The sequence below is a fragment of the Enhydra lutris genome, unplaced genomic scaffold (assembly GCF_002288905.1).
Source record: "Enhydra lutris kenyoni isolate GAN:26980312 unplaced genomic scaffold, ASM228890v2 scaffoldscaffold84, whole genome shotgun sequence".
Classification (NCBI taxonomy): domain Eukaryota; kingdom Metazoa; phylum Chordata; class Mammalia; order Carnivora; family Mustelidae; genus Enhydra; species Enhydra lutris.
The window spans coordinates 4,727,128-4,754,700 of record NW_019154168.1 but is presented as its reverse complement, the minus strand read 5'-3'; the positions used below and the strand labels follow the sequence as shown (position 1 = coordinate 4,754,700).

Sequence of the window (27,573 nt, the reverse complement as noted above, 5' to 3'; positions counted from 1 at the left end):
ACAAGGAAGGTTGGGGCATTAGGCATAAATCAGAAGAAGCAAACAGGATTTCCTGATGCAGATCTGGGGATTTCACCAACTCTAATTCATGGACTCATCACCTTCATAAAGAGAAAGAGGAGAAAACTTATCATTGCTTTCTGTGGCTATTTTTCGCTTTCCTTCCTCTTCACTCTCAGTTCAAGCTTTCGGAAGCAATGCCACTGAATTCCCTGGATGGAAAATCTCAAGGAGAAGGAAGGAGGAGGAACCAGAGAAAAACACCTCTTGTGGGATTTCAGAAGATCCATGAGCCCCATCCAATTTTTGTTTATTCTCTAATTTATTTTATTTTATTATTATTATTTTTAAAGATTTTATTTATTTGTCAGAGAGAGAGAGGGAGAGAGAGCAAGTATAGGCAGACAGAACGGCAGGCAGAGGCAGAGGGAGAAGCAGGCTCCCTGATGAGCAAGGAGCCCGATGTGGGACTCGATCCCAGGACGCTGGGATCATGACCTGAGCCGAAGGCAGCTGCTTAACCAACTGAGCCACCCAGGCGTCCCCCTAATTTATTTTAAATATATGGCTCTCGTTTCCTTTCCTGGTCAAGTTAAGCAAGAGCTAAGACAATCACAAGTTATTCCCTTTCTCTGAGTAAACAGCTTTCCCTATGGACTACATAGCCCTGCCCACCGTAGTCACTTCATATTCATTCTGAATTAGGAAAAAAATGAAGGTCACAATATACTCGCATCAAAAAAGGACAAGAGTCTAAAAGAATAATTTGGCTGGTGGGTAAGGAGCTAGATTGTGACCACCCGGCTTGCTTTAGCAGAGAGGGGAGTGTTGTTCCTCTGGGTGCCAAGTGAAGTGGGCCCCAGTCATGTGCAGGGTGTCTCTACAGCCTAACCTTTGAATGCTGCTTACGTCCTTTGTTCAGCACGGCGTTTTCTCTTCAGCCCTGCACTAAACAGTTCCAGTTCTTTGGCATCGGTGTTTCCATTTGAGAAAATTGTGTAACTCTATCTAAAGGCTGTCTTTCCAAGGCTTTGTCTTGCTGTGTGGTGAAAGGATAAAAGAAAATTCACATCAGGAAGCCAAAAAAAAAAAAAAAAAAAAAAAAAAAACCACCAAAACCAAAAAAACTTTAGCATCAACAGGCTTAAGTGAAAATAGCCTTCAGGGCGAGCTTGCACAAGAGTCGATTTTACGAAACAGCACAGAACTTTTCTGTGTATTCCTAACTCCACCACAGACAGGTGTGCTCTGATCTTGTCGTTGGGAGGCCCTGCTCTATGCTCCCAGATACTCAGTGGTACCAGAGAGTGGTACTGCTGAGGGCTGCGTAGAGATTATGTTGCTGTTAACTGTTTGTAAGTCTGTCTTATAGAAAATTCCTGTTTTCACTATAATCCCATAGATAGATACATGTCATTGAATCACTAGAAATCTGGACAAGAGGCCTCTCTTTTGACTTGGAAATCAGAGGCTTATCCCTGGAAGGAGTGTTGCATTCACAAACTCGATGGAAGTTATAGTTTATCACTATCCAGATACAATGTCTGGCAGTGGGGCCCTCTTGGAGAACTGGCAATTTTTATGTGCAGTAGCTTCTTTTTCGTTTTGACTACAGGTTTCTTTTCTTGGAATGGATTAGTTAGGATGGGTAAGGGCTAAGCAGTAGAATGAATACTGCTAGTAATCCCTAAGTATTTGCTCTCTTTTGTGTGAGTTATTCAGATCAGCCACTCCTCCTTTCTTAATTTATTGCCTTGAAATTATTTTGTTGTTGGCATATTGCAAAGAAAGGAAAGAAGGTGTAAGTATATAATCACTTTGTAACTCATTAAACTTGTTAAGTGGCTCCTACAGCTCAGTGGGGCGCCTGCTTCTCCTCCTGCCTGCCTCTCCCTCTGCTTGTGTGCACTGTCTCTCTCTCCTTCTATCTCTCTGGGACAAATAAATAAATAAAATCTTTAAAAAATGGTAAATGAAGTGAAAAATAGAGAGCTAACACAAACTCTTACTATCAATCAACTTCACACATCTGTACTCCTGAACGGTTTGAAGGGAAATTAATGGAACTTAGTGATTTTGCTATGAGTCTTCTTGATAAACATGGTGCACAAAGGAGCTTCCTTTCTTATGCAGATCAAGGTGAAAATCTAATTAAATGACTCTAAAACATTCCAAATTCATTATAAAAAGTTTTGTTTTGTTTTTTTTTAGAAAAAATAATTTTTTCTGACACCAGAACTCATACTCTTTATTACAGAGAGCACCTAGCACAATCCATGTCCCACAGTCCTGTCCTTGCAAATGTTACTTTTTCCCTTCAATATTCCATAGAAAAAAGATTTTTGAGCAGTGGCAATAGTCCAGGAGAGATCCGAAACTATCTAGTTGATATAACTAGAAGACAAGAAGAATAGCACTTTCTAAAAAAAGGGATGAGGAATATTTTTTATAATAAATAAAATAACTTTGTTATATAGCTACTAAGCTGCAGACATACTGGCTTTTAAGCTCTCGTGTCTATATGAATTTAGTAGACTGTAGATTTTGAAAACGGGTTCATCCCCTGGAAATTGTGCTATCAATGTACTTCCAAAAGCTATCCCTTACTGCTGAGATGTCAAAAACATTTATCTCTATACATTATCTTTAATAAAAAATAAAACAAGAAAATAAGATAAAAACAGAGAGGGAAACAAACTATAATAGAATCTTAAATATAGAGAACAAAATGAGGGTTGCTGGAGGGAAGGTGACTGGTGGGTGGATGGACTAATCAGGTGATGGGCATTAAGGAGGCACTTGCTGGGATGAGCATTGAGTATTGTAGGTGGGTGATAAATCACTGCAGTCTGCTCCCAGCCAGTGCTGCGCTGTATATTAACTACCTTGAAGTTAAATAAAAAATATATGTATACTTTATATATGTAAAATATATATCTTACAAATAGATATCTATATAAATATTAAGATATTATACTATTATATACAATATGTCAACATTTGTATGTTCACGATCTCAGGGTTGTGACATTGAGTCCCACATTGACCATGACCTTGCTTAAGAGTCTCTCCCTCTCCCTCCCTTATATACTGGACTAATAATAAAAATAACAGTGTCTGATGATCATACTGAGAATCTTTCAAGTAGTTTTAAAAACATTAGCCATGAGAGAGAGCCAGAAAATATATACTAGCTCAGACTTACTCATCAGGCTCCTCTCTTCCCTCCCTTCGTCTGTCTTCACTTCTCTTGCTGGCAGTACTGCCAGGCTAAGGCGATTTATCTATTGCCAGAATTACCATTTTTAAGTCAATAGAAAATAATTTAAATCATCTAACTGAATTAACCATTTAGTTCTATATAATGAGTGAATCCAGGCCCCAATATAAAATGTAAGGTTCCATAGTCAATTTAATGGGGAGAGGTGTGGTGTGAGACAAAGAGAGAAAAAGAGAAGAAAAGAGACAGATTGAGTGCATAATGTTTTGCATTTCCTTCATAATGTTTACATTAGGCCTACTGTCTACTATCCATTTCTTGAAACTCGGTGATTATTTTATTGTTATACTTTTAAAAGAATGTATACAATTTTGAAAAAGAAAAAGTTGGAGGCATCACAATTCTGGACAAATTATATTACAAAGCTGTAGTGATCAAGGCAATGTGGTACCAGCACAAAAACAGACATATTGATCGGTGGAACAGAATAGAAAAACCCAGAAATGGCCCCACAACATTCTGGTAAACTAACCTTCCACAAACCAGAAAAGAATATCCAATGGGAAAAAGACTGTCTCTTCAACAAATGTTGTTGGGAAAACTGGACAGCCACATGCAGAAGAATGAAACTGGACCGCTTTCTTTACATCATGCACAAAAATAAATTCAAAATAGAAGAAAGACCTAAATATAAGACAGGAAACCATCAAAATCCTAGAGGAGAACCCAGGGAGCAACTTCTTTGGTATCAACCACAGCAGCTTCTTACTAGACACTACATCTCTGGAGGCAAGGGAAACAAAAGCGAAAATGAACTATTGGGACTTCATCAAGACAAAAAGCTTCTGCACAGGGAAGGAAACAATCAGCAAAACTAAAAGACAACCTACGGAATGGGAGAAGGTATTTGTAAAGGACATATCTGATAAAGGGTTAGTACCAAGAATCTATGAAGAACTTATCAAACTCAACACCCCAAAAATAAAGAATCCAGCCAAGAAATGGGCAGAAGACATGAATAAACATTTTTTCAAAGAAGACATCCAGATGGCCAACAGACACATGAAAAGATGCTCCACAACACTCGGCATCAGGGAAATACAAATCAAAACCACAATGAGATACCACCTCACACCTGTCGGAATGGCTTAAATTAACAACACAGGAAAAAACAGATGTTGGCGAGGATATGGAGACAAAGGAACCCTCCTGCCCTGCTAGTGAGAATGCAAACTGGTGAAGCCCCTCTGGAAAACAGTATGGAGGTTCCTCACAAAGTTAAAAATAGAACTAACTTATGACCCAGGGATTGCACTACCAAGTATTTGCCCAAAGAATGCAGAAATACTGATTTAAAGGGACACACGCACCCCGATGTTTATAACAGCATTATCAACAATAACCAAATTGTAGAAAGTGCCCAAGTGTCCATTGACTGATGGATAAAGAAGCAGAATATTACTCATCCATAAAAAAAGAAGGAGTGTTCACTTCGGCATCACATACACTAAAAAAAAGAATGAAATCTTGCCATTTGCAACAACGTGGATGGAGCTAGAGAGTGAAATAAGTCAGTCAGAGAAAAACAAATACCATATGATTTTACTCATATGTGGAATTTAAGAAATGAAACAGATGAACATGGGGGGAAAAGAGAGAGAGAGAGGCAAACCATAAAACACACTTCTAACTATAGAGAACAAAGAGGGTTGATGGAGGGGAGATGGATGGGGAGATGGGCTAAATGGGCGATGGACACTAAGGAAGGCACTTGCGATGAGCATTGGGTGTTCTATGTAAGTGATGAATCACTAAATTCTACTCCTGAAACGAACATTACACTGTATTGTTAAGTAAGTAGAATTTTTAAAAAAACAAATACACACACACACACACACACACAAACACACACACACACACAAACACAAATGAATGACTATATGAATGAACAAAGCTCTTCCTCCCAATAAGGTCATCTGGGAAGAAGTGGAGAATAGAAGTTAATAAAAAGGTGCCTTGTTTCAAATCCTTAGTGTGTCCTTTACCCACAGAAATTTCTCAGAAGCTGAATGGCATTTTTCTTTATATCAAGCTGGGAGGGAGGTCCTTACTCAAAGTATCTCCTGATACTAACTTACTCTCTGGGACTCATCACAGAAAATTTTTATGGATCTTTTTATAAAAGCTAATATAGAAATTACAAATTTATGGCATACCTTCAGAAATATTAACTTTGCACAGAGGGCTGGAAGGAAAAATTCATATTCCAAGAGTGGCCCAGACTGGTTAGATTATGCACCCGTGTAGTTGTTGCTTCAAATAAAGGGAAAAGGAAGAAGTACTCTCTAATGGGGATGTGACGAGTTCTTAACACATGGTCCAACGTGAAGAAGCAACCCAAGGAGTATTTACTACCTCTTGGGAATTTACTGCCTCAAGAGAGTAACTCTGCATGATTTCTTTCTTTATTCTTTGTAAAGATCATGAAAATCATCATGGAATTAAATTTTAGTTCCTCTTTGTAACCCTTGATGTTTTATGGCACACATAAACTTTTAAGCTTCTTCAAAAATTTGAATATCATCCAGAGGAAAAAAGACACCCTGGTACATGGAGGTGGTGAAATCCAATGGGTATTTAATCTTTTCTGAGTCCTTTCAAAGTCTTTGAACTAGGTATCATTTCTATTTCCCAAAGAAACTGAGTTTCAAAGAGGTTTAAAGTATTTGTGTGGTAATTGGCAAAGTCAGCCTCTGAACCCAGATCTCTGATTTCAAGGCTGGGTTTATTGATTGCTCTTCGAGACCTGGATCTTTGGATGTGTTCTAAAAAGAGGCAGGAATGCGCACATGTGAGCCGATTTGAGTAACTTCATTTGTTGACGCCAGCATGTTAAACACTCCATTACTGTCATTAAAGCCTTATCACCTAGTTATTGGGTTTTGTTTTTTGTTTGTTTGTTTGTGTGTGTGTTTTTTTTTTTTTTTTTTTTTGAGGGATCAGAGACATCTCTAGCTAGGAAGGTCACAAGTGAAATGAGACTTGAAATAGTTCTAGAGGTGCTCATGCCTGAAATATTACCTGCTTCTGGTGCATGTGACTCATCAGCATGGAAAGTTTTTAAGATGTTTTATTCAAATGATAAGACGTAACAGTGCCTAAGAGTGCTGGGGAATGGGAAAGAAAGACGTGTTCAAAAATGGACAGATGTGGGGTGTCTGAGTGGCTTAGTCAGTTAAGCGTCCGACCCTTGATTTCAGCTCAGTTCATGATCTCAGGGTCGTGACATTGAGTCCCACATTGACCATGACCTTGCTTAAGATTCTCTCCCTCTCCCTCTGCCGTTCCACACACCCCCTGTGCTCTGTCTTTCTCTCTTAAATACATAAATAAAATCTTTTTTTTTTAAAGGAAAGAAAATGGACAGATGTGCCCTAATTCTTATTTGAGTAAGAGACTGACTTCAATGAATTTTTAAAAATTCCATAGAAGAGTTTATCACTGATAGACCATAGATAATTCAGATGCTCTAAGACAGGCCCACTCTTCCCATTTATGACTAAATATAACCCTTTTTCTTATTTCATGGAATCTGGAGATTTAATGTCCCAGTCTCTGAACCCAGATATTTGACAAAAAGTTTAGATGTCGATCTCAACAAGGCAGCCAGATGCAAATTTCTGCAGGTCCCTTACTATATCGCACAAGGGAGATAGGTCATAACCCAGAAATAAGCACACATGAAATTTAAGGTAGGATGGGGCGCCTGGGTGGCTCAGTGGGTTAAGCCGCTGCCTTCGGCTCAGGTCATGATCCCAGGGTCCTGGGATCAAGCCCCGCATCGGGCTCTCTGCTCTCTAGGGGAGCCTGCTTCCTCCTCTCTCTCTGCCTGCCTCTCTGCCTGCTTGTGATCTCTCTGTCAAATAAATAAATAAAAAATCTTTAAAAAAAAAAAAAAGAAAGAAATTTAAGGTAGGCAATCAAGTCTCCAAATAATTGCTTATCTGGCAACACAATGCAATAGAAAGGGCTGGTGGGGGTGGGGAGCGGAGGAGAAAAAGAAACCCTTTGTCTGTTGCTGGTTGGGCCACAAATTGGAGCTGAATTTCTGGCAAGAGACAAACTTCTCTGAATCCATTTCTGCATGGATACAATGAGATCATTGAATTACGCCCATTCCAGACTTAACGTGGTGAGTCGGCATTCATCCCTATCTTCGGTACCCTTCCTCGGAAGCTTAACAGGACACACAAGAAGTGATATGTACTGTCTTGGTGATCACATCTGTAAATTGATTGGGATATTTTAAGAACTTGAGGAGAATCTTTTAACGCCTTTTCTTGCTCCTTTCTAGGATTATCTGGGAGCTTGCATTGTCCTCACGGCGTCTATTGCCTCCATCAGCGGCTCTTCCAATTCTGGATTGGTGGGTTTGGGTCTTCTGTATGCACTGACGGTAGGTATGGACGAAAACACCTCTTTTCATGTAGTGTTGGAGGTACTTTCTCTAGTTGTTATCAGCTCCTATTCATGGACATAAGAGGAGCAGATTGAAATTTGTAACAAAATGACATCTTGTAAATAATGGAGATTGGAGCCTAAACCCAGCATTTTAGGACACTGTGGATTCAGTTCTGATATTGCAAACTGGTTTTTAGAAACTCCTCAAAAACTATGGTGAGAGCACTCCCAAGGCTATTTGAGAGCCTCGTCTTAAGTTGTTCACAGCCTATTTGGGGACACTAAAATGAATATGAATATAAATGAGATAAGTGCAAACAGAAGTACATGCAACTTGTGCAGGGAAATCAGAGGACAGTTTATGAATCATTGACATGTGAGGACCCTTGAAGAAGAGTGGACACCTCCTTTGCCTGCTTTATCCCATAACACCCTCCCTGATGTTATGAAGTGTACTACATAATGTACACTAACTGTCCAAGTCGTCCTATCCTAAAATATCCAGTGATTACAAAGATCGTTACTTTATTTTAAATGTGTTAACTTCTTTTTGTCACCTGACACAGATAACCAATTATTTGAACTGGGTTGTGAGGAACTTGGCTGACCTGGAGGTCCAGATGGGGGCAGTGAAGAAAGTGAACAGTTTCTTGACTATGGAATCTGAGAACTATGAAGGCACTATGGGTATTATTCTAAATATTCTTTTTTTTCACTCAAATGTTTATTTTATATCACTATTAGTTGTATGTCAGACACATTGTCATTTTTGCTTTTGTTCTCCACTTTAATATCCAGAGAATCCCTTCTCGTCTTGACCTTGCTTTATGAGGTACACCTGAAATGATAAAACTATTTAGGCTTGAAAAGTTTGGGACACGACAGACTCCAAATAGGTATTATGTAGTAATAGTTAAAGAGAATTATAAAGAATATTACATTCATTACCAATTTACATTATGAACTATTATGTTCTCTTTCTCAAGATCCTATTAACCTAGATGTCAAGAAACTTGGATCTTACTCATTGAGATTCTCAGCTTTGCTAGAATAAAATTGGCAGGGAATTCAATACTGAAGATAGAATGATCTTTCTTAAATTCAAATTTCACGCTTAAAATGCATTCTTCTGGGCGTCTGGGTGGCTAAGTGGGTTAAAGCCTCTGTCTTCAGCTCGGGTCATGATCTCAGGGTCCTGGGATGGAGCCCCGCATCGGGCTCTCTGCTCAGTGGGGAGCCTGCTTCCCCCTCTCTCTCTGCCTGTCTCTCTGCCTACTTGTGACTTCTCTCTCTGTCAAATAAATAAGTAAAATCTTTAAAATGCATTCTTCTGCCTAAATCCTTCTATAACTATCTAGGTCTTCAGGGACAAAATCCAGATAAGTTAGCTAAGACCACTAGACTCTTCAACAGTTCCTTGCCCACCTATCTGGTCACATCTCTCATCACCTATCCAACATGCTGTGGTTTCTTTTTATCTTTGTTCTCTCCATATATATTTGAAACAAATCTCCCCATCCCTGGTCCTTTAAGACTCATCTCAGTCACCATCTTCTCTTGAAGTCCTCCTGGAACTCTCAGGTTACACCATCCGTGCTCCCGGAGCGCCTTGGGCTGGACTCCATCATGTGACTGCACGCAGTACTGTAGATCCTGATGCTTCCCCAGGACATAGGGAGCACCTTGAGGCATGACTTTCATCTCCATATTCCCAAGACCTTGCACAACACCTCTCATATTTTTAGGCACTCAGCTGTTTGATGACTGATGGACTGAACATATGAATCAACTCGCAGATGAAGTATCTTCAGTAGAATCAAGTGGTAGAATGCAGAAAAGACATGATTGTTCATGCTTCAAAAAGAAACACGCACAAAAACTACTTTGAAAGTTCTCAATCAATAGGCCTTTGCTCTGAATGTAATTTCAGTTTTAAAAAGATACAGAATTTGGCTCAGTATGGCGTTACATTTATTTAAAAAAGGATATGTTTGCATGTAAAAATGTATATAAGTATGTGTATGTTTCTTCCTGTCTCTCTCTTTCCCTCCTTCTCCCTCCTCGTCCCTCCCGCTCCTTGTCTCCTTCTCTCCCTCTCCCTCTGATTTCCCCTATCCCACCCTCACCCCCCAGACCCCTCTCAAGTTCCAGAACATTGGCCACAGGAAGGAGAGATCAAGATTCATGACTTGTGTGTGAGATATGAAAATAATCTGAAACCTGTTCTTAAGCACGTCAAAGCTTACATCAAACCCGGGCAAAAGGTATGGAATTCACTGCCATTTGTTTCGTACAGATCAGAGAAGGAGCCACTTGATCACTAGCTAAGCTCTTAGACGTTCAGCCAAGTACATTCTCACTGGGCTCACATAAGACTCCCTACAATTTACAGGTCAAATTATCTACAAAAAAGAGAAAAGAGAGAGAACCAGGATAAAATGCACGTTCTTTAAATTGTATTGCTGTTCATTAGTCTCCCATGAAGATGAGGAAAATCACCAATATGTGTGTTTTTCCAAATTTCTGGCTTCTGGATCACAGCCATATCAGACATCCCCTTGAGAACTTTTGCATTTGTATTAGCTTTAGTCCCAAAATGATTCATGTTAGCTACTTTAAAAAGAGGAAGTGTGCAGAAAAAAATTGGAGTCCATCTACTTTTTATTATAAAATCATCACTTCTAAGATAAAATTGAATACTTACTTATTAGGCCAACAAGATACTAAGTGCAAAAATTAAGCCACGAAGGAAAAACACCACAGCCACATACAAATAAAAAGAGTTAGAATGAAATCATTGAAGATTTGTGAGGATTCTGTGTTTTTATCTTAATAATGATACATAAAGGAGACTTAAGAAAAGAATGATAATTTATTACAACTATTTAAATAGAGGTACAGTTTCCCCATAGCATCTTGTTGAAATTAAAAATATTTTTTGCCCATCTTCTGTTTTTTGTTTTGTTTTTGTTTTTGTTTTTGTTTTCTGAGTCCTTTTTTCTCTAAGTGACACTTATTTTTTAGGTGGGCATCTGTGGTCGCACCGGCAGTGGAAAGTCATCATTATCACTGGCTTTCTTCAGAATGGTGGATATATTTGATGGTAAGTTACTAACTAAATGTTCTCATTGGCTATGTGGTGCTTTTCCTTAAAAAAAAAAAAAAAGTGAGACTTCAACTTACCTATTCCTGCAGAAATAAAGAGCAAAGATTTATGAGGACTTTGCAGCCTGCAACCCATGGATTGAGGCAGGTGTCCCAAGTCAACAGTCTAGAAGTAAAGAATGAACACAGAATTGTTAATAAAATTATTAGCTCTAAACTTGGTTCCAGAGATTGTTGTTAACGAATTCTAATAAACTGACAAAATGAAAACAAAGCCACCCATTTTGAACAGCCGTAGATGTAGGTGGCATTTCAAGAGGAAGGGAGAGAAAGGAAGACTGTCTTGCTTTGCTCAAACTAAAAACACACCCATTTCCATCAAAGGAAAAAAAATGCAAGGAGATAAATAATCTGCACTATTAATTTTGGTGCATGACTCTTACCTTCATAACAAGGTTTAATGATGCGGAACATTTTGTGCGATGGCAACCTGCTAAGGGCCAAGCACATGTTGATAATATAAAAAAATATTTATTCATCTACAGAATTATTAATAACATGATACATGGAAATAATTTAATCTTTGCTTTAGAAAAATATGTCACATTATTTAGTCTATCAAGTGGTCTATAAATAGCCGAGCCTGTAAACCGTCTTGAGTAGAAGGGGATCCAGCAATGTGCTTGGTCATCAGCTCAAGGAAGTGCTTCCTATTATTATATGAAATGATTGCAATGAGGATTATAGTACTTCACATTTTTATTGTACCTGACAGTTTATGATATGTAATCTATGCAACAGCCCTGTGAGGTGGAGGAATCAGTTTATGAACAGAGATGAACTACAGGAATTGCAATCTCCTTGGGGTTTGGATTCAGGAGCAGAGTAGGGATCAGCCGCTGGATTAGCAGGTTGCTCTTCCATGGCTAGTAATAATAAATAAAACACAGGTATCTTTTTTAAGGACTTTCAGTGGATTTGCCTTATAAGCCAGTTAGATGATCCAAATACAGTTGATTGACACTTTTCATTAAACAAACAGACAAATCTGTGGTTGTAACTGAACATATTAGATTAGCCTGTTCTTTATGAATCCAGAAACATGCTTCCAGGACCCATGTGGGCAATCAATGACTGAGTCTCTTCTTTAGCATTAGGATATTAAGATTTTAATAGATAATGTGTTATTCCTGAAAGAAAGTTTAGCTGATCACTTTGTCTCCTCTTGAATCTAAATCTAGCTGGAAAAGGGGCTCCACCTGCCATTCTTTGTCTGGCCTGCTCATTTCATATGGCAGTTCTGTCTTTGCACAAAGTGATGTGATAAAATAATCTAACAGTTTAACAATTTGAGGAAAAGATATCAAGATGGCACAAGTCTCTAATAAATCTAAATACAGTATGGAGAAATTAATTACAATGTGATATCTGGGCATCTGGGTGACTCAGTTCGTTAAGCCACTGCCTTTGGCTCAGGTCATGATCCCAGAGTCCCGGGATCGAGTTCCGCATCAGGCTCCCAACTCCATGGGGAGTCTGCTTCTCTCTGTCACCTTCTCCCCTCTCATGTTCTCTCTCTGTCTCTCAAATAAATAAATAAAATCTTTTAAAAAACAAATAAAAGGGGCACCTGGGTGGCTCAGTGGTTTAAAGCCTCTGCCTTCGGCTCAGGCCATGATCCCAGGGTCCTGGGATCGAGTCCCACATCGGGCTCTCTGCTCAGCATGGAGCCTGCTTCCCTTCCTCTCTCTGTCTGCCTCTCTGCCTACTTGTGATCTCTGTCTGTCAAATAAATAAATAAAATCTTAAAAAAAAATAAATTTTGATATCTATGTCATAGAATTTTCTTTTCTTTTTTTAAAAAATATTTTATTTATTTAACAGAGAGAGAACGAGAGAGAGATCACAAGCAGGCAGAGAGAAAGGCAGAGAAAGGGGGGAAGCAGGCTCCCCACTGAGCAGACAGCCCAATGTGGGGCTCAATCCCAGGACCCTGAGACCATGACCTGAGCCGAAGGCAGAGGCTTAACCCACTGAGCCACCCAGGCGCCCTGTCATAGAATTATCTTATTTGCAATGCACTGTCCTGTTCAATCAATAAAAGAGTGGATAATTTAGACAAAAATCACTGTCTTCAAGGAGTTTATATTCTAGTTGGGAGAGAGAGGGAGACAGTTAAAAAAAGATAAGTAAATGTATATCGAGTACATTGTGAAGGAAAATAAAACAGGGAACAAGGATAAATATTGGAAGGAAGAAGACCCATTGAGAAAAAGTACTTTTGGTTTGTAGGAACCATGGAAACTGAATAAAAATTGAGAATCACTTTAAGAGAGAATACTTAAGAAAGAGAACATACCACCAAAATGTATATTTTTCATAGAAATGCATAATGATGTTTCTAATACTTAAATGGAAAGCTTTATCTTCTGAGTTTCAACCCTGAACTAGAAAGTACTTTCAATTTGTAAACAAATATTATTTTAGTTTTACTACAACCCTGCATTTTTTTCTTTTTGTTTAACAGGAAAGATTGTCATTGATGGGATAGACATTTCAAAACTGCCACTGCACACACTACGTTCTAGACTTTCGATCATTTTGCAGGATCCAATACTATTCAGTGGTTCTATTAGGTAGGTGTTGTATTCAACAGAAACCCGAATGTCTCGGGGTTTAACTTTTGGCTCATAGGAGTGTTTTACTCAGAACTGTTTTTCAGGTAGGTGTGAATGACATTATCAGGATGATACGATCGAATATTCTGGCCAACAGTTCGGTTTGGGAAACCCTAGAGTTGCTAAATTAACCTATAGAAGCCAGTCCTTTATGTTTTTCCAGGAGCTCTGCTCTTTCAATTTGACTCCACAAGTCACTTTTTCCTCTGTCTTTGGGGCAGTGATTCTTGGCAGACATTTCTAAGGTGTTCTACCCTACAGAGGTCCTGCCTATTACTTATGCATCTGGCTTGGGCTTAGCAGATATTGAGTTTGGTTAATCCCTTGATTCCCCCATCCCTCATAATTTTTCTTTCAGCCAAAATTGCTTTTAAGAAGCTGCTACAATCTTCTCCATGCCTGGTTTATGGTTTCCTACAGGTTAAAAAAAAAAAAAAGGTATCTACTATCTGCTAAGTGCTTTAAATACTTGTCTCATTAAATCCTCAAAGCACTGCTCTAGTGTTATTACCCTCATTTTACGGATGAGAATTTTGAACCTCAGAGAAGCTTTAACTTGTTTGAGTTCACGCACTTAGTAAGTGGTAGAACAGCAATTCAAAGTAAAGTTTGTCTGACTCCAAAGTGCACCGTGGCATTACCCACCAGGTCATGTCGCTCCTTGCACCCATCCTTTGTTCTCTCTTGCTCCCCTCCTCTACCTTAATTACAAAGAAGTATTGCCACCTCTTTTTGTCTTGAAGAGAAAATGGACGTAAGAGTGCTCAATATTCAGCTGTAAAAGTTAAAAGTTGGGGATGTATCCAGTTAGTTGGCAATGCTGTAGTGAATTGATGTGTCTGGTAGATTTATTACGAATACTACTATTGTGGTTGGTGCAGCACGGACCCTCTAAGATAGCATTGCATGTTCTCCTATAATCATCAGTTCTGTAAAAACGCCTTGCTAGACACTACTCAAGTTACATTAAATAGAGTATGAAAGTGGATAAATCCACATAATGAATTTTATCATGTCATACACAACATATAAATTTACTAATTGTATCTTCAGAAAACATTTTTCATAACATACGGTCATCATTCATTTATTCATCCAACATGAACTGAATGCCTGCTCTATCCTGAGCACTGGTCTAGGTACTAGGGATATAGCAATAACCAAAACAAATGGGACTTATATTTTAAGGAAAGAACAGCAATAAGCAAACATATGTAAAAATGCCTTTATTTTTATTTATTCACTAAATAACTTATTTTTTCCCCTACAGATTTAATTTAGATCCAGAGTGTAAATGCACAGACGACAGACTCTGGGAAGCTCTAGAAATTGCTCAGCTGAAGAATATGGTCAAATCCCTACCAGGAGGTCTAGGTATATTTTCTAGATAATACATTTATTTTTACATATGCAATTAATTTTACATATCTCTATCTATAATTTATGCTAGAATCACATAATTCATGTTAAGTCCCCTTATATTTAAAATAATCTCCAACACTAATTAGGACACTTCAAAATCTAATATTTTTTCTTAGGATGCCAGAGGATGAAACCTATAACAAATTCTGTTCTATCTGAACACTTCAGAATATTCCAGTTAATACATTTAACTCTTCAGTCTTTTCACTTTAGTGGTACAGGTCATTTTAACTTATTTTGTTTTATTTTACTTTTTTGGAGAGAGAGGGTGAAAGAGCATGAACGGAGGAGGAAGGGCAAGGGGAGACAGAGAACCTCAAGCAGGCTCGGTCCACAGCCCTGAGATCGTGATCTGAACCAAAATCAAGAATGGGACGCTTAGTGGACTGAGCCACCCAGGCGCCCCAGTGGTATATATAGGACATTTGAATCAGAATATTTCCCTGTGGTCATTCTCATGTGATTGACATGACCCCTGACCCACAGTAAATGGGGTAGAGGATTGAAGAGGCTACTAGGTCCAGAGTACTCCGTACCATGTAGGAGCAGGCGGTTTCTCTACATTGGCAGCCATTTTCTTTGTTGCCAGGAGGGACTATTGCTTATATTTATGTCGCATAATTTTGTGAAGACATTATTTTCTATACTTTGCTGCAGTGTTGGTTCAAGCCACCCATGTAAGGGATAAAACACGTACTCAAACAATCAGTGATCCAAATTTAGTCCCAGAGGTAGACAATTTCTGGCAAATAACTGATGATAGAATAAAACAACCACAATAAGGAAAGAATATAATTAACAAAACACCAGACGGGCATCTGGGTGTCTCAGTTGGTTAAGCATCTGCTTCAGCTCAGATCATGATCCCAGGGTTCTGGGATCAAGCCCTGTGTGGGGCTCCCTGCTCAGTGAGGACCCTGCTTCTCCCTCTCTCTCTGCTTGTGCTCCCATGCTTGTGCTCTCTCCCTCCCTCCCTCACTCGCTCTCACTCTGTCTCAAATAAACAAATAAAATCTTAAAAACAAAACAAAACAAAACCAGAAAGTGCACCATGTAATCTTTAATTCATAAAAATGGTGACTATATGTAATTTGGGACTTTTGCTTCCTTGAAATCTAAACTTATTTAAGAAATCAGTCAGAAAGTAAGAGTTGGTTGAAATTTTTATTTTAATTTAATTTACTTATTTGACAGAGAGAGATCACAAGTAGGCAGAGATGCAGGCAGAGAGAGAGGAAGGGAAGCGGGCTCCCGAAATTTTGATTCTAATATATAACATGTAGTTGCAATCTTGTTTTGTTTTGGCATCTGAAAAAACAAAAATCAGCCCACAAAATACACTGTGTTTATTTGGGAAGGAGGACCTACTCAAAAACAATACTTTTTATGATTTTAATTAAGACACAAGGGAAAGGCATCCCACAAACAGAAATTCAGATAGCATTTCTTTAAAGATAGTTTTATCAATTTCGTGGTGTTAGATTGTGGGAGCAATTCCAGAGATCTGGATGAACTTTCCCATTGTAATTTTGAGGTATTGCATGGTGAGCCAAGCAAGTCTACTTGAGAAGTTGATAATGCATATAGACCCTTCTCCCATGGTATTTAGACACACCTTTAGTAGTTGGGAATATAGGCAATTATGACTCTGTAGTCCTCTTCACTCACATGAAAGATGTATGCACCTATTCTGAATCATGGGCACGGAGTTCAAGCGTTATGGTATAGTGTAAATAATAGAGGATTGTATTTACACTATGTAATTGAATGTTGTTTATGTTCGTTGTTTTCATAAAGATTACATTGATTGTTTGATAAAGATCTGGTTCAGACTAGTTCTGGTGAAGAACAACCATCATCTCTCGCACCCTCCTTATTTATTATGTAAACTTAAAAATTTAGAGAATAAAGGCATAGCACCCAAGGATGAAAAATTCCAAGAATTTGATGCAATGAGAAAATATAAAATAGAAATTTATGACTCTACTAGGAAGTGTTAAAGAGGTATTTTGAAAACAGAATTTATCTTAAACTGACAGTAAGACAGCTTACAAAATGTGGATGGAAACCAAAAAGAAAAAGAAAATGATAGTGAGGATCTAACATTCATTTATCCATCCAATAATGTTTTATTCAGCTGCTGCGTCAGATACCAAGTGCTGAGGATATGTTGACAAACAAAAACAAACCCAGTCCTTAACCATATGGAACTGACAGTTCCAGTGGGATGGTATAATGAAAAAAGAAATGTACACTAGGGTCAAGAATGTTCTGTTTCTTTTTTCTTCTTCTTCTTCTTTTTCTCTCTTTTTTAAGGATTTTATTTATTTATTTGACAAAGAGAGAGAGATCAACAAGTAAGCAAAGAGGCAGACAGAGGGGCGGGGAAGCAGGCTCCCAGCTGAGCAGAGAACCCGATGCGGGGCTTGATCCCAGGACTCTGAGATCATGACCCAAGCCGAAGGCAGAGGCTTAACCCACTGAGCCACCCAGGCGCCCCAAAAATGTTCTGTTACTTATTGAGTTCTACTGTAAATTACCTGTGTGATCATGGCCAAGCCACTTCATTTCTCTGGGCCTCAGATAATTATATTAAATAGTGTCCTTAGATAATTATATTAAATAATTAAAAACCTCTCAGGTCTTCCAGTACTCAAAATACTTACCAGTATTTTATATCCTGCTATAAGGATATAAAGATATTCACCACCTTTTGCCAAAATTAGGATGGCCCAGGATCATCTTCATTTTCCTGAAGTAAACTTCCTTTCACCTTTCTAGTATGAAATCTTCGCAACAGTACACTAAGATCGCCCATTCTCTTGTAGGACATTCCTATTTTTCCCTACTTTGCTCAAGGAAAATGTTAACAACATTTTAGTGAAATCCTCGCTTCTCTCTCTGATGTAGATGCAGTTGTCACCGAAGGTGGGGAGAACTTCAGCGTTGGACAGAGACAGCTGTTCTGCCTTGCTCGGGCCTTTGTCCGCAAGAGCAGCATTCTCATCATGGATGAAGCTACGGCTTCCATTGACATGGCCACGGTGAGTGCATTGAAGAGCTGGGGAAATGCACATGAAAATTACAACTCAGTTTTTCCTGATTGGGTTCGGAGTCCTTAGTGCTATTGTTTTCAGTGTCTTCTCATTCATCTCTTTAATTAACTGATGATAGCACATTGAGAATTACAGTAAAGGAGACATGACAGTCTACTGCCAGTAAACATAAAATAAATTGGCTATCACTTTTTGATAAATTCTTAAGGCAGTAAAATTCCAGCGCTCAGTTGACTTGAGTACTATATTGTATTCAAGCATTCAAGTCTTACACCATGGAAGTAATAAAATGAAGTATGCAAGATCTTCATTTAATAGAAATTGCTAACAAAAATCAAACATTATTTTCTAAAGCAATTTGAAGAAGGATTCACTAGAACTAATAATGATCTTCTCAATGTGTTCATGGTAACAAGCCAGAACTTTGCCTTTGAAAGAATTATTTAAAACTGTTAAATATACCAAGAAGGATCTGTCTAGAAGGCTGTGACTGAGTGGAGAAAATGTCACATTAAACCACAAACTGTATGCACTAGCAATTAATGGTGTTCTTACACAAGTTAACTTGATATTAAAAGTTTGGCATCAGAAAGGACAAAAATAGAAACATCCATAAACATGATATTCTCTTTCTGCACACTCTAGATTGGGTAAAAAAAATCCAAAAAAGTGAAAGTTTCAGGATTATTAACAGCCAATTATATATGAAGATGCTAATTTAACATCATTTCTTTCTACTAAGACTAATCAGTTATACAATGTTATATATCCTTCTCAAAGTTCATGGAATTTAAAGTAATAAAATAATTTCTAATTAAGCCAATTCACTAAAAAAGCATAACTACATCAGAATTAGTATTAATTGCTAAGGATTTACAATATTGGGGGTTATTATAATATAGTCTCAGTGGAGATGAGAAAGGAAGGGAGAATGAATTAATTGGCAATAAACCACTTGACAGGAAGGAAGTCTTTACATTAAGACTTGGGAATCAAGTTTTCCTCTGAGAGAGAGAGAGAGAGCGTGAGTCTTTATCCAGAATATCTTTCAAAATATAACGATAACAATAGTTTGTGACCAAGATAAAAATGGTTTTTGCCTAGATGGTTCTTTTATGAGTCAAAATCCAAATTTAGGGCATGTATTTTATTTCTTCCCTTTTCTGACCCAAAGGTTAACGCCATTTTAGAGTTTTATTAGGGGCGCCTGGGTGGCTCAGTGGGTTAAAGCCTCTGCCTTCGGCTCAGGTCATGATCTCAGAGTCCTGGGATCGAGCCCCACATCGGGCTCTCTGCTCAGCAGGGAGCCTGCTTCCTCCTCTCTCTCTGCCTGCCTCTCTGCCTACTTGTAATCTCTGTCTGTCAAATAAATAAATAAAATCTTAAAAAAAAATTTAGAGTTTTATTAGTTTTGAATACATACTGTTTGTGGCATACTTTAAGTGAGCATTTCCATGACCATTTAATTTCATTTTCCCCTTTCAGTTCCCTGGTAACAAATCTATCAGTCATTCTGGGTTGGTCACTAAGTTTTATTTGCCTTTTGAAGACTCATATCTAGCCCAGCAGAAGCTTGCTGTGGGGACTGCTCCATCTGGCACCTTCCAGAAAAGACAGGAGCTGGGAGTTCTCAGAAGGGATGGGACCTGGGTGGGGAGTGGGAGGAGGCAGGGGTGCGGTCTTTGCTTTCAGGGACAAAACAGTATGGTGAGAAAAAGGAGTCCAGAGAAAATTCAGACTTTATTTATTTATTTTTTGGCAGGAAAACATTTTGCAGAAAGTGGTAATGACGGCTTTTGCAGACCGCACCGTTGTTACAATAGCTGTAAGTATTGGACACAGGGCTGATTTACTTCTCTTTGGTTTTTGTTCTAAGATTTAATAATCTTTATTCTCGGGCAATTCAAGTATACATATGTTGGATTATGTATTTCTCTGCCAATGCTTCTGCATCTGTGCAAAAGAAAAAAAACAAAATAATAGCTACAAAAACAGCTATGCTCCAAAAGACTTTATACTGGTTTTTCTTCCCCAAGCTGTTTCTACCTAGCTTCCCTGATTTACATTGATAGGATATCCTAAATCGAAGGATTCCTGCAGGAATGCCTGTGGGTCCCCCCCAACCAGATTTAGTTGGTAGTTCATATGAGATAATTCTCTTTTCAATAATGTAATCATCTGATGAGCTGTTTCAGAAGCAAAATTCTTCAACATGACTACCAGTTCTGCAACCGCTTACACTCAATTTCTGTTCCTATTCACCTAAATGTTTAAAAAAAATGACATCACAGCTGAGGCAGATACATTCTCTGAGCACCAATCCAACTGAAGAATTGCCCAAACCTTTGTATTTGTAATCGCTTACTTACAGGAGGCTGTGGTTTCTTCTTCTCTTTGCAAATGGAAGGATTCTTGTTTACATTCAGGCTTAATGTTTAACAAGAACTTTTTAAATGAATCACCTGGACATTTTCCCTCTTGCTGATTCTTGTCTTTCCATTTCTCTTTTCTCTCCAGCACCGTGTCTCCTCTATTTTGGATTCAGGTCTTGTTTTAGTCTTCTCTGAGGGTATTTTAGTGGAGTGTGATACTGTTCCAAACTTGCTCGCCCACAAGAATGGCCTCTTTTCCACTTTGGTGATGACCAACAAGTAGACCGTCATCAGCTACTCTGCCAACTGTCCCATTCTCTGGTAGTTATCTTAGGGGAACCCTCTCAGCCAGGCAGAGCTAATGCAATGACTAAAGGGGGTGGTGGGGTGAGGGAGCGACATACATACATGGTATTCTCACATAAATCAGCTTAACCAGCTGCTTCAGTTACGTCCAATATGGAATGAGACGCATGCATACTTTTCTTACATGTATAGGCGAGAGATAGGATTTACCAAAACCCAAGAACCAGATTTACCTCTGTTAAGACAGAGGACCTTAAGAAGACCAATTTCACTCTTCTTTGGGGGATATGTTGTATGTGTCCTTAAAAATACTGTACCTGTTCTTTACCTGTCCTGGAAATTGTATTTTTTCAATTTACAGAGTTATTTAGGTTTAACTGTTGAATACTGGAACCTATGCATGGAGTGGTTGCTTATGCTTTCATTTTTGTGAATGATGCATGGAGTAAAAGCACCCTTGGAAGTGCAACGTTTTTAAAGTGGCAGGAAATGATTCCCATCAGGGCCCACCTTCTGTACACTGGGCCTAAGTAAAGAAAAAGCCACTTTTCTCCCACTTTCCCAAAGAACTCTGCTCTGGAGCAGTTACCAGATTAAGTCATTCATCCTAGACTGTGAATGATTTAATGGGTGAGAGAATTGGCTAACTTGAAACAACAGTTCTCTAATATTTTCAAGAATTTTCTCACTGGAGGGGCGCCTGGGTGGCTCAGTGGGTTAAAGCCTCTGCCTTCGGCTCAGGTCATGATCCCAGGGTCCTGGGATCGAGCCCCGCATCGGGCTCTCTGCTCAGTGGGGAGCCTGCTTCTCCCTCTCTCTCTCTGCCTGCCTCTCTGCCTACTTGTGATCTCTGTCAAATAAATGAATAAAATCTTAAAAAAAAAAAAAAAAGAATTTTCTCACTGGAAAAGGTAGGGAGGTATTTGGGGGAGGGGAGGAAGAACGAACAGGTAAAGTGGGAGAGAAGCAGACCTTTGTCTACTGAAAAGACTAGTTTTCTCTCTACTCAAAAGACTAGTTTTCTATCTTCTGCATGAAGCATGGTATTGTTGAGTGGCCCCATTTAGTTTATACCTGGAAGATTGCTTGAGCATAATTTGTATTTCTAACCAAAAAATTATGTTCTCTTTCTTGTCTGCCTGCATTCACTGGACACTCTTCCATAGACCTCTGTATCTTGTACTCATTTTTCATTTCAAGACCATTGATGTGGGGGTGACCACTAGGATACTTCCCCACGGGAAAACAGAAAGCTGTGGGTAGGATGAATTACCAGGCTCTCAGAGAGAGCACCAGCAGCCTGTGGTAGAAACCTTGTAGAAGGATTCTCAGCTCTGTTAAACAGTAACTGTTCTTTCTTACCTGCTAAAAGTTATTTTGTTAATTTTGTTAACTACAACTGAAAATTGTGAAAGAACTTCAAAAGATAACTTTCTCTGGCTTCTTAAAGGATGTCTTAGTGCACCAAAACAGTGCATGGCATTTATTTATGAAAGTGATTGTTTCTACTTCACCATTGATTAGATTAATTTCTCTAGAGTATTTTGAAAATTGCATCAGTGCCCTTATAATTGACACTACACTTTCTCAAGCAAAGAATAATTTGGATTAATGGAATAAGCACCACATATATTCCTTTCTATTGGCCAAGATTTTTCCATGTTTTTCTTTTTCTTTTCTTTTCTTTTTTTTTTTTTTTTTTAGATTTTATTTATTTATTTGACAGAGAGAGGGAGCACAGGCAGGGGAGTGGGAGAGGGAGAAACAGACTACCCGCCGAGCAGGGAGCCTGATGCAGGGCTCGATCCCAGGAGCCTGGGATCATGACCCAAACCCAAGGTCAATGCTTAATGACTGAGCCACCCAGGCGCCCCTTTATTTTTATTTCTTAAATAAACATTATTTTAGTATAATAAGGCAATGTTTATAACATTCTATTTAGGGATTTAGAGGCAGATTCTTTTTTTAGCATTGTGATATGGTTATTGAAGAATTAATCTTTTTTGGAGGGAAAATATACAGCAGATATTAAACAGTTTATTAACCTTAAGTTTATTTTTGTTTCTAAATGCATGGGTATACAAGTGACTCTGGTCTTCTCTCAAAGATAAATAAACATTATCCTGCAAATTTTGGCAATTCATAAATATATATCATTCATTACCAATATTCAGTGGATGATAGGTTCATCTAGGGATGTTGGAAATAGTGGTACATGTTCTGAGCTGGCAACTTTATTATCCTCCATATATATCTTACTCTTCTCCTCTAGTTGTCCCAGCTGTGACTGTTTGCTTTTCTGAAAGCATAAGCATTGAGACTACCCCATCACGTGGCCCAGGGCAGGTGATAGGCTAGGGATGGCTTTAGATTGGACTCTGGGTTATTAGGAGAAAGGACTTCAGAAAACTGTATCAAATTAACAGATGATATTTTTGGGTTTGGCACTCCCATCCGCATGCTGAGATTTTGACCTGCATAGTCCAGGTCCGATATCGTGGCCCAGAACCAAATATGGCTACTGAGGTACAAAATGAAGGTAGTCCAAATTAAGACATGTAAGTATGAAATACACACTGGATTTTGAAGATCTGGTACTAATAGAAAAATTTAAAAGATACCATTACTAATTTTTGTATTGGTCATATATTCAAATACTTCAAGTATATTGGGTTAAAATATATTATCAAAATGGATTTTATGGGGTACCTAGCTGGCTCAGTCGTAAAGCATGTGACTTCATCTCAGGGTCATGAATTCAAGCCCCACATTGAGCATGGAGCTTATGTTAAAAAAAAAAAAATCAACTGGATTTAATATAACTTAACTTAGATTTCACCTGTTTATTTGTGCCTTGAAGCTATGGATTTAAGAAATTTAAAATTACGCATGTCTCACATTGGTGGTCCACATTACATTTCTATTGCACAGCACCTATCTTACCAAGAGAAGTAAAACGACCCATGACACAGACTTTTCCCTTGTAAATTTTAAAAATAAAAAATAAGAGTAGCTGACATTTAGTATGTGCTTGTATGAGTCAGACAAGGTGCTGAATTCTTTTTACATGGATCCACCTCATCTGAGCCTCACCACCATCCTGTGAGGCAAGTACTATATTCATACCATCATTTTATAGATGTGGAACTTGACGCATACAAAGTTGAGTTTGCTGATGAGGATTGCACAACCACACAGGTGGGGAAAGCACAATACCCGCCCCGTGTCACCTAAAGCCTGTGCTCTTAACCATAATGCTAATAACGGGAAGTGAGCCACCCTTGAAAGCAGCAGACACTCCCTACAAAGCAATCTGATAGCAGGTGGAAATATCTCATGTTTTGAAGTTAATAAGCCTGATTTTATGTTGGTTCTGCTACTTATTATCTATGCGATCTCCTGTTTTTGCTTTACCTCTGTGAGCCACTATGGTCTTGTGCGTAAAGCAGAGAAACACTCACATTTGAGGAATGTTTAATGATTAACAAGTACATGCATGGAGCACCTAATGTATAATATATGGTCAATAGGTGGTAGCTTTTTTTTTATTATTAATTACCAATCCCCAAGCTTCTCTCCAAAGGATACTGGGTGAAAAGCGAGCACAAGTGTGTGGCAATGATCTCCGAAGACTGCGAGGCGGCATGTCTAACGTCCTGGATAATCCATTCTAACACTGCATGCCCGAATGGCCTTCCCCATAGTGTGTTCGCAGAATTGAACCACTGTCCAAGGCTCTTCAGGTTGTGCATTGGACCACGAATTAGTTGATTCTACCCAAGAGATAATTTTAGTCTAGACTAAACTGTAACATAACTGGTTCACGATGGGTCTTCTTATCATTTAATTATTTGACAAACAAAATTAGCCTCCTTACTTGTCCATGATAGTGCTGAAACTACTATATTATTACACTCAATTTAACACATCCAAGACACAGTCACACTCGCCAGTATTTAAACTGATGTACATAATGATATGTTAAATAAGACAGAAAGAGAGGCTGTGCTTCTGTTCTAGTACCTCCTAGCACCCCAAGATAAATAATCAGTGAGACATGCCTATTCCATTGCTTTGGCTCATGAAATTTGTAACAAGTACCTGTATTTTTTTTTTTTTCACTTGCAGCATCGGGTTCACACTATCCTGACGGCGGACCTGGTTATTGTGATGAAGCGAGGAAATATTTTAGAATATGACACTCCAGAAAGCCTCTTGGCTAGGGAAGATGGAGTTTTTGCTTCTTTTGTTCGTGCAGACATGTGAAGGGATATCTTAAACTAATACATGGATTTAAAATAATGCAGTCATAACCTATTTAATGAATCATCAGCTTGACCTTCAAATCGTGGCATCTTAAATTTTTACACTTTTGTAAAGCATATTTGTTGTGTTAGGGGACTTTGTAATTAGCTACGATGTCACTTTACCCATGAATACTGTATTTCCTATGTTGATATTTCTTTTTTGTTTGTTTTCCAAGATCTTACTGCTTAATATGTTCATTACTGATGATCTTTCTAATAATTAAACCCTTTACCTTTAAGAATAGCAGACTGTATTAAAACATGTAAGTTACTTTAAGTGGTAAGTCAACAGCTGTAATTTCTCATAATTTTAAGGCTGGTAAATATCTCTCAGGCATAGAAATCACCATGAGTATTCAGTATGCTTATACTCTTATTTATAAGAATATGTTTTCCATTTTGTTGGTATCCCCAGATGTTATTGGAAGAGAATTAAGAGAACAGGTTTTCTAATCAGTGAGAAAATAAAACACACAAGTCCGTTATCTACTGGATAAGAATATTCGGTGTTCATTACCATTCGTAGTAATAGTGATGCTTCAACAGTCTCTCTTCCACATCTAAATTGTTTCCTGTTACCAAGAAGTCATTTATGGTAGCTTTGAGAAGTCGGTGCCTTAACCAGAAAGATCATGGAAAGAGTTTAGGTATTTGAAAAATTATACTCAAGTTTCCATTTTTACCTGTCCAGTCAGGAGAGAGTTCCTAAGGTATCAGGAATGATGTGCTTTTTCCAGACTAAAGTTCAAAGAGCAAATACATTCAGTCCTTCTGTGACAGGCCAGCTAAAGATCTCTATGATTTAATTCACCAACAAATGTGGTTATGATCCTGAGCCCTAAAATTCCACATTATTCAAGATTCAGGAGCATATGCAAGTGGTCTCATTTGTTTATATGAATATATACGAAACAAGTGTCTATTTCAAGGTAGAAGAGTTCACTTCTTTTTGACATTTCTGCCCAGTGGTGTCGCACGTGGATCCACTTGGTACTGCTCTAATTTTAATGCACGTGTAAAAAGTGAATCAAAATGTTACTCTAATTTTAATGTGTATGTTAAGAGTGCATCAAATATGGATGGAATGTTAGTGTTATGTTTGCTTAGAAATAAATTTTAAAATACTGAAAGTCACTTGCACTGTCACACTAATACTACAGTTCTGAGCCCATCTAGTATAAAATACAACGGGTTTTCATATAAAGACCACGTGCATTGTTAGATTTTGAAGAATTGTGATTGATAGAGAAAGAGAATTGGTGCTCCCTCCCTGTAGTTTTTACGTTCAGTTTATTGTATTGTGTATTCACTCTTGGGAAATTTATAATACTTGTTTAATGGCATATATGACTGGGTCTTCACCTGAATATAGAGTCCCAATGTTTACCTAAAATAAGTTCCATAAGGATGGACAGACGTGTTCTGTGTCATTTAGTTTGAATTGACACCTGGTGTATATATAAAACCTCATTGAGAAAAATCCTCTTAATGTTTCCAAAGCTAAACAAAACAGAATCAATAACTATTAAATCAATCTTGAAAATATTTTCTGAAAATTCTACCGATCTCTCTCAAAGTATTTCTGGCAAGGAAATGTTTTGTAAGCCTGCATTTATATGAGGCTTTCTATCAACTTACATCTCATTCTCACAGAGAAATGGGGATTTACCCATAACAGCAACCCCTCACGATATTTGTAAATTATACCACTCTACAGAAATGTTAACAGAAGTATGCTAAACTAAGAATCACATAAATCATTCTGACACCCAAGTGGTCACTAGTTCCCTCATAGCTTTTAGTCACTTAAGTTGAGTTTTTAATTGTTTCCAAAACTGAACTGACTGAATAAAGTCAGGAATAACTTTTTTAATTGTTTTATCATCTATTATGTTTTATATATATAATGTTATATTGAATACAGAAATATCTCAGCTTGAAATAATTTTTTACTAAATAGGTACATATCTATAAAAGATGAGCCTTAACCAAATCAAATTTTACACTCCCCAATTTTACACTTAATTAACCAAAATCTGCTTTAGAAATTTTAAATCTTTAATGTTTGTTAAAAGCAATAAATGCATAAAGATTTATATGAAAAGTAACAAGTTTACTGATATCACTGTGAGGTTTTTAAAAAATCTATCTTAAAGGACTGTGCATCCTTTATTTTTGTGCTACTACTCATGATCCATTTAAAAGTCAGCTTAGCTCTAAATGAGATACCAGAAGACTGGTATTGGAGAGCTGGGACTGTTTGAGATCTGGGACCATGTCTCTTTGTCTTTATGTTCTTTGCATTTTATACAAGTGTCTAGCCCACAGTAAGCCCTTAAATAAGTGTAGTTTATTGATCCACTGATTAGTCCCACCACTAGCCATGGGCTTGAAACTCTGGGTTATTCTCTTCACTTCTTGTGTTATGTTTATTCTACCGTGAAAATATACTGGCTTGGTATTATATAATAAATTACTCTTTCTCTTTGCTTGATTAAATAAGGTTATTATTCTTTCACTTGTAATCTCATTGGGTATCAACCAGGATGATCAATAGATGTAAATCGATAACACCCTGCTCTGATAATTTTGTTTCACATTTTCCACTTGTCCTGCACTTCATTACTTTTATATATTGGTTCTATG

At 38.0% G+C, this 27,573-nt stretch overlaps 1 protein-coding gene across 2 annotated transcripts in view; it reads left to right on the top strand.

The window, feature by feature from the left end:
- LOC111161325 (ATP binding cassette subfamily C member 9) overlaps positions 1-26,668 on the top strand; it is a 160,189-nt gene extending 133,521 nt beyond the window's left edge. The window contains exons 30-38 of one of the 2 annotated variants that reach the window (XM_022524915.1): positions 7,575-7,676; positions 8,248-8,368; positions 9,815-9,945; positions 10,706-10,784; positions 13,314-13,422; positions 14,735-14,838; positions 17,797-17,930; positions 19,705-19,767; positions 24,749-26,668. In XM_022524915.1, the coding sequence (XP_022380623.1) occupies positions 7,575-7,676; positions 8,248-8,368; positions 9,815-9,945; positions 10,706-10,784; positions 13,314-13,422; positions 14,735-14,838; positions 17,797-17,930; positions 19,705-19,767; positions 24,749-24,886 (981 nt within the window). In that variant the 3' untranslated portion in view covers positions 24,887-26,668. Of the gene's footprint in view, positions 1-7,574; positions 7,677-8,247; positions 8,369-9,814; positions 9,946-10,705; positions 10,785-13,313; positions 13,423-14,734; positions 14,839-17,796; positions 17,931-19,704; positions 19,768-20,459; positions 20,598-24,748 lie in introns of those variants that run through there. The other variant, XM_022524916.1, reaches the window with a different exon arrangement.
- Positions 26,669-27,573: the final 905 nt, after the last annotated feature.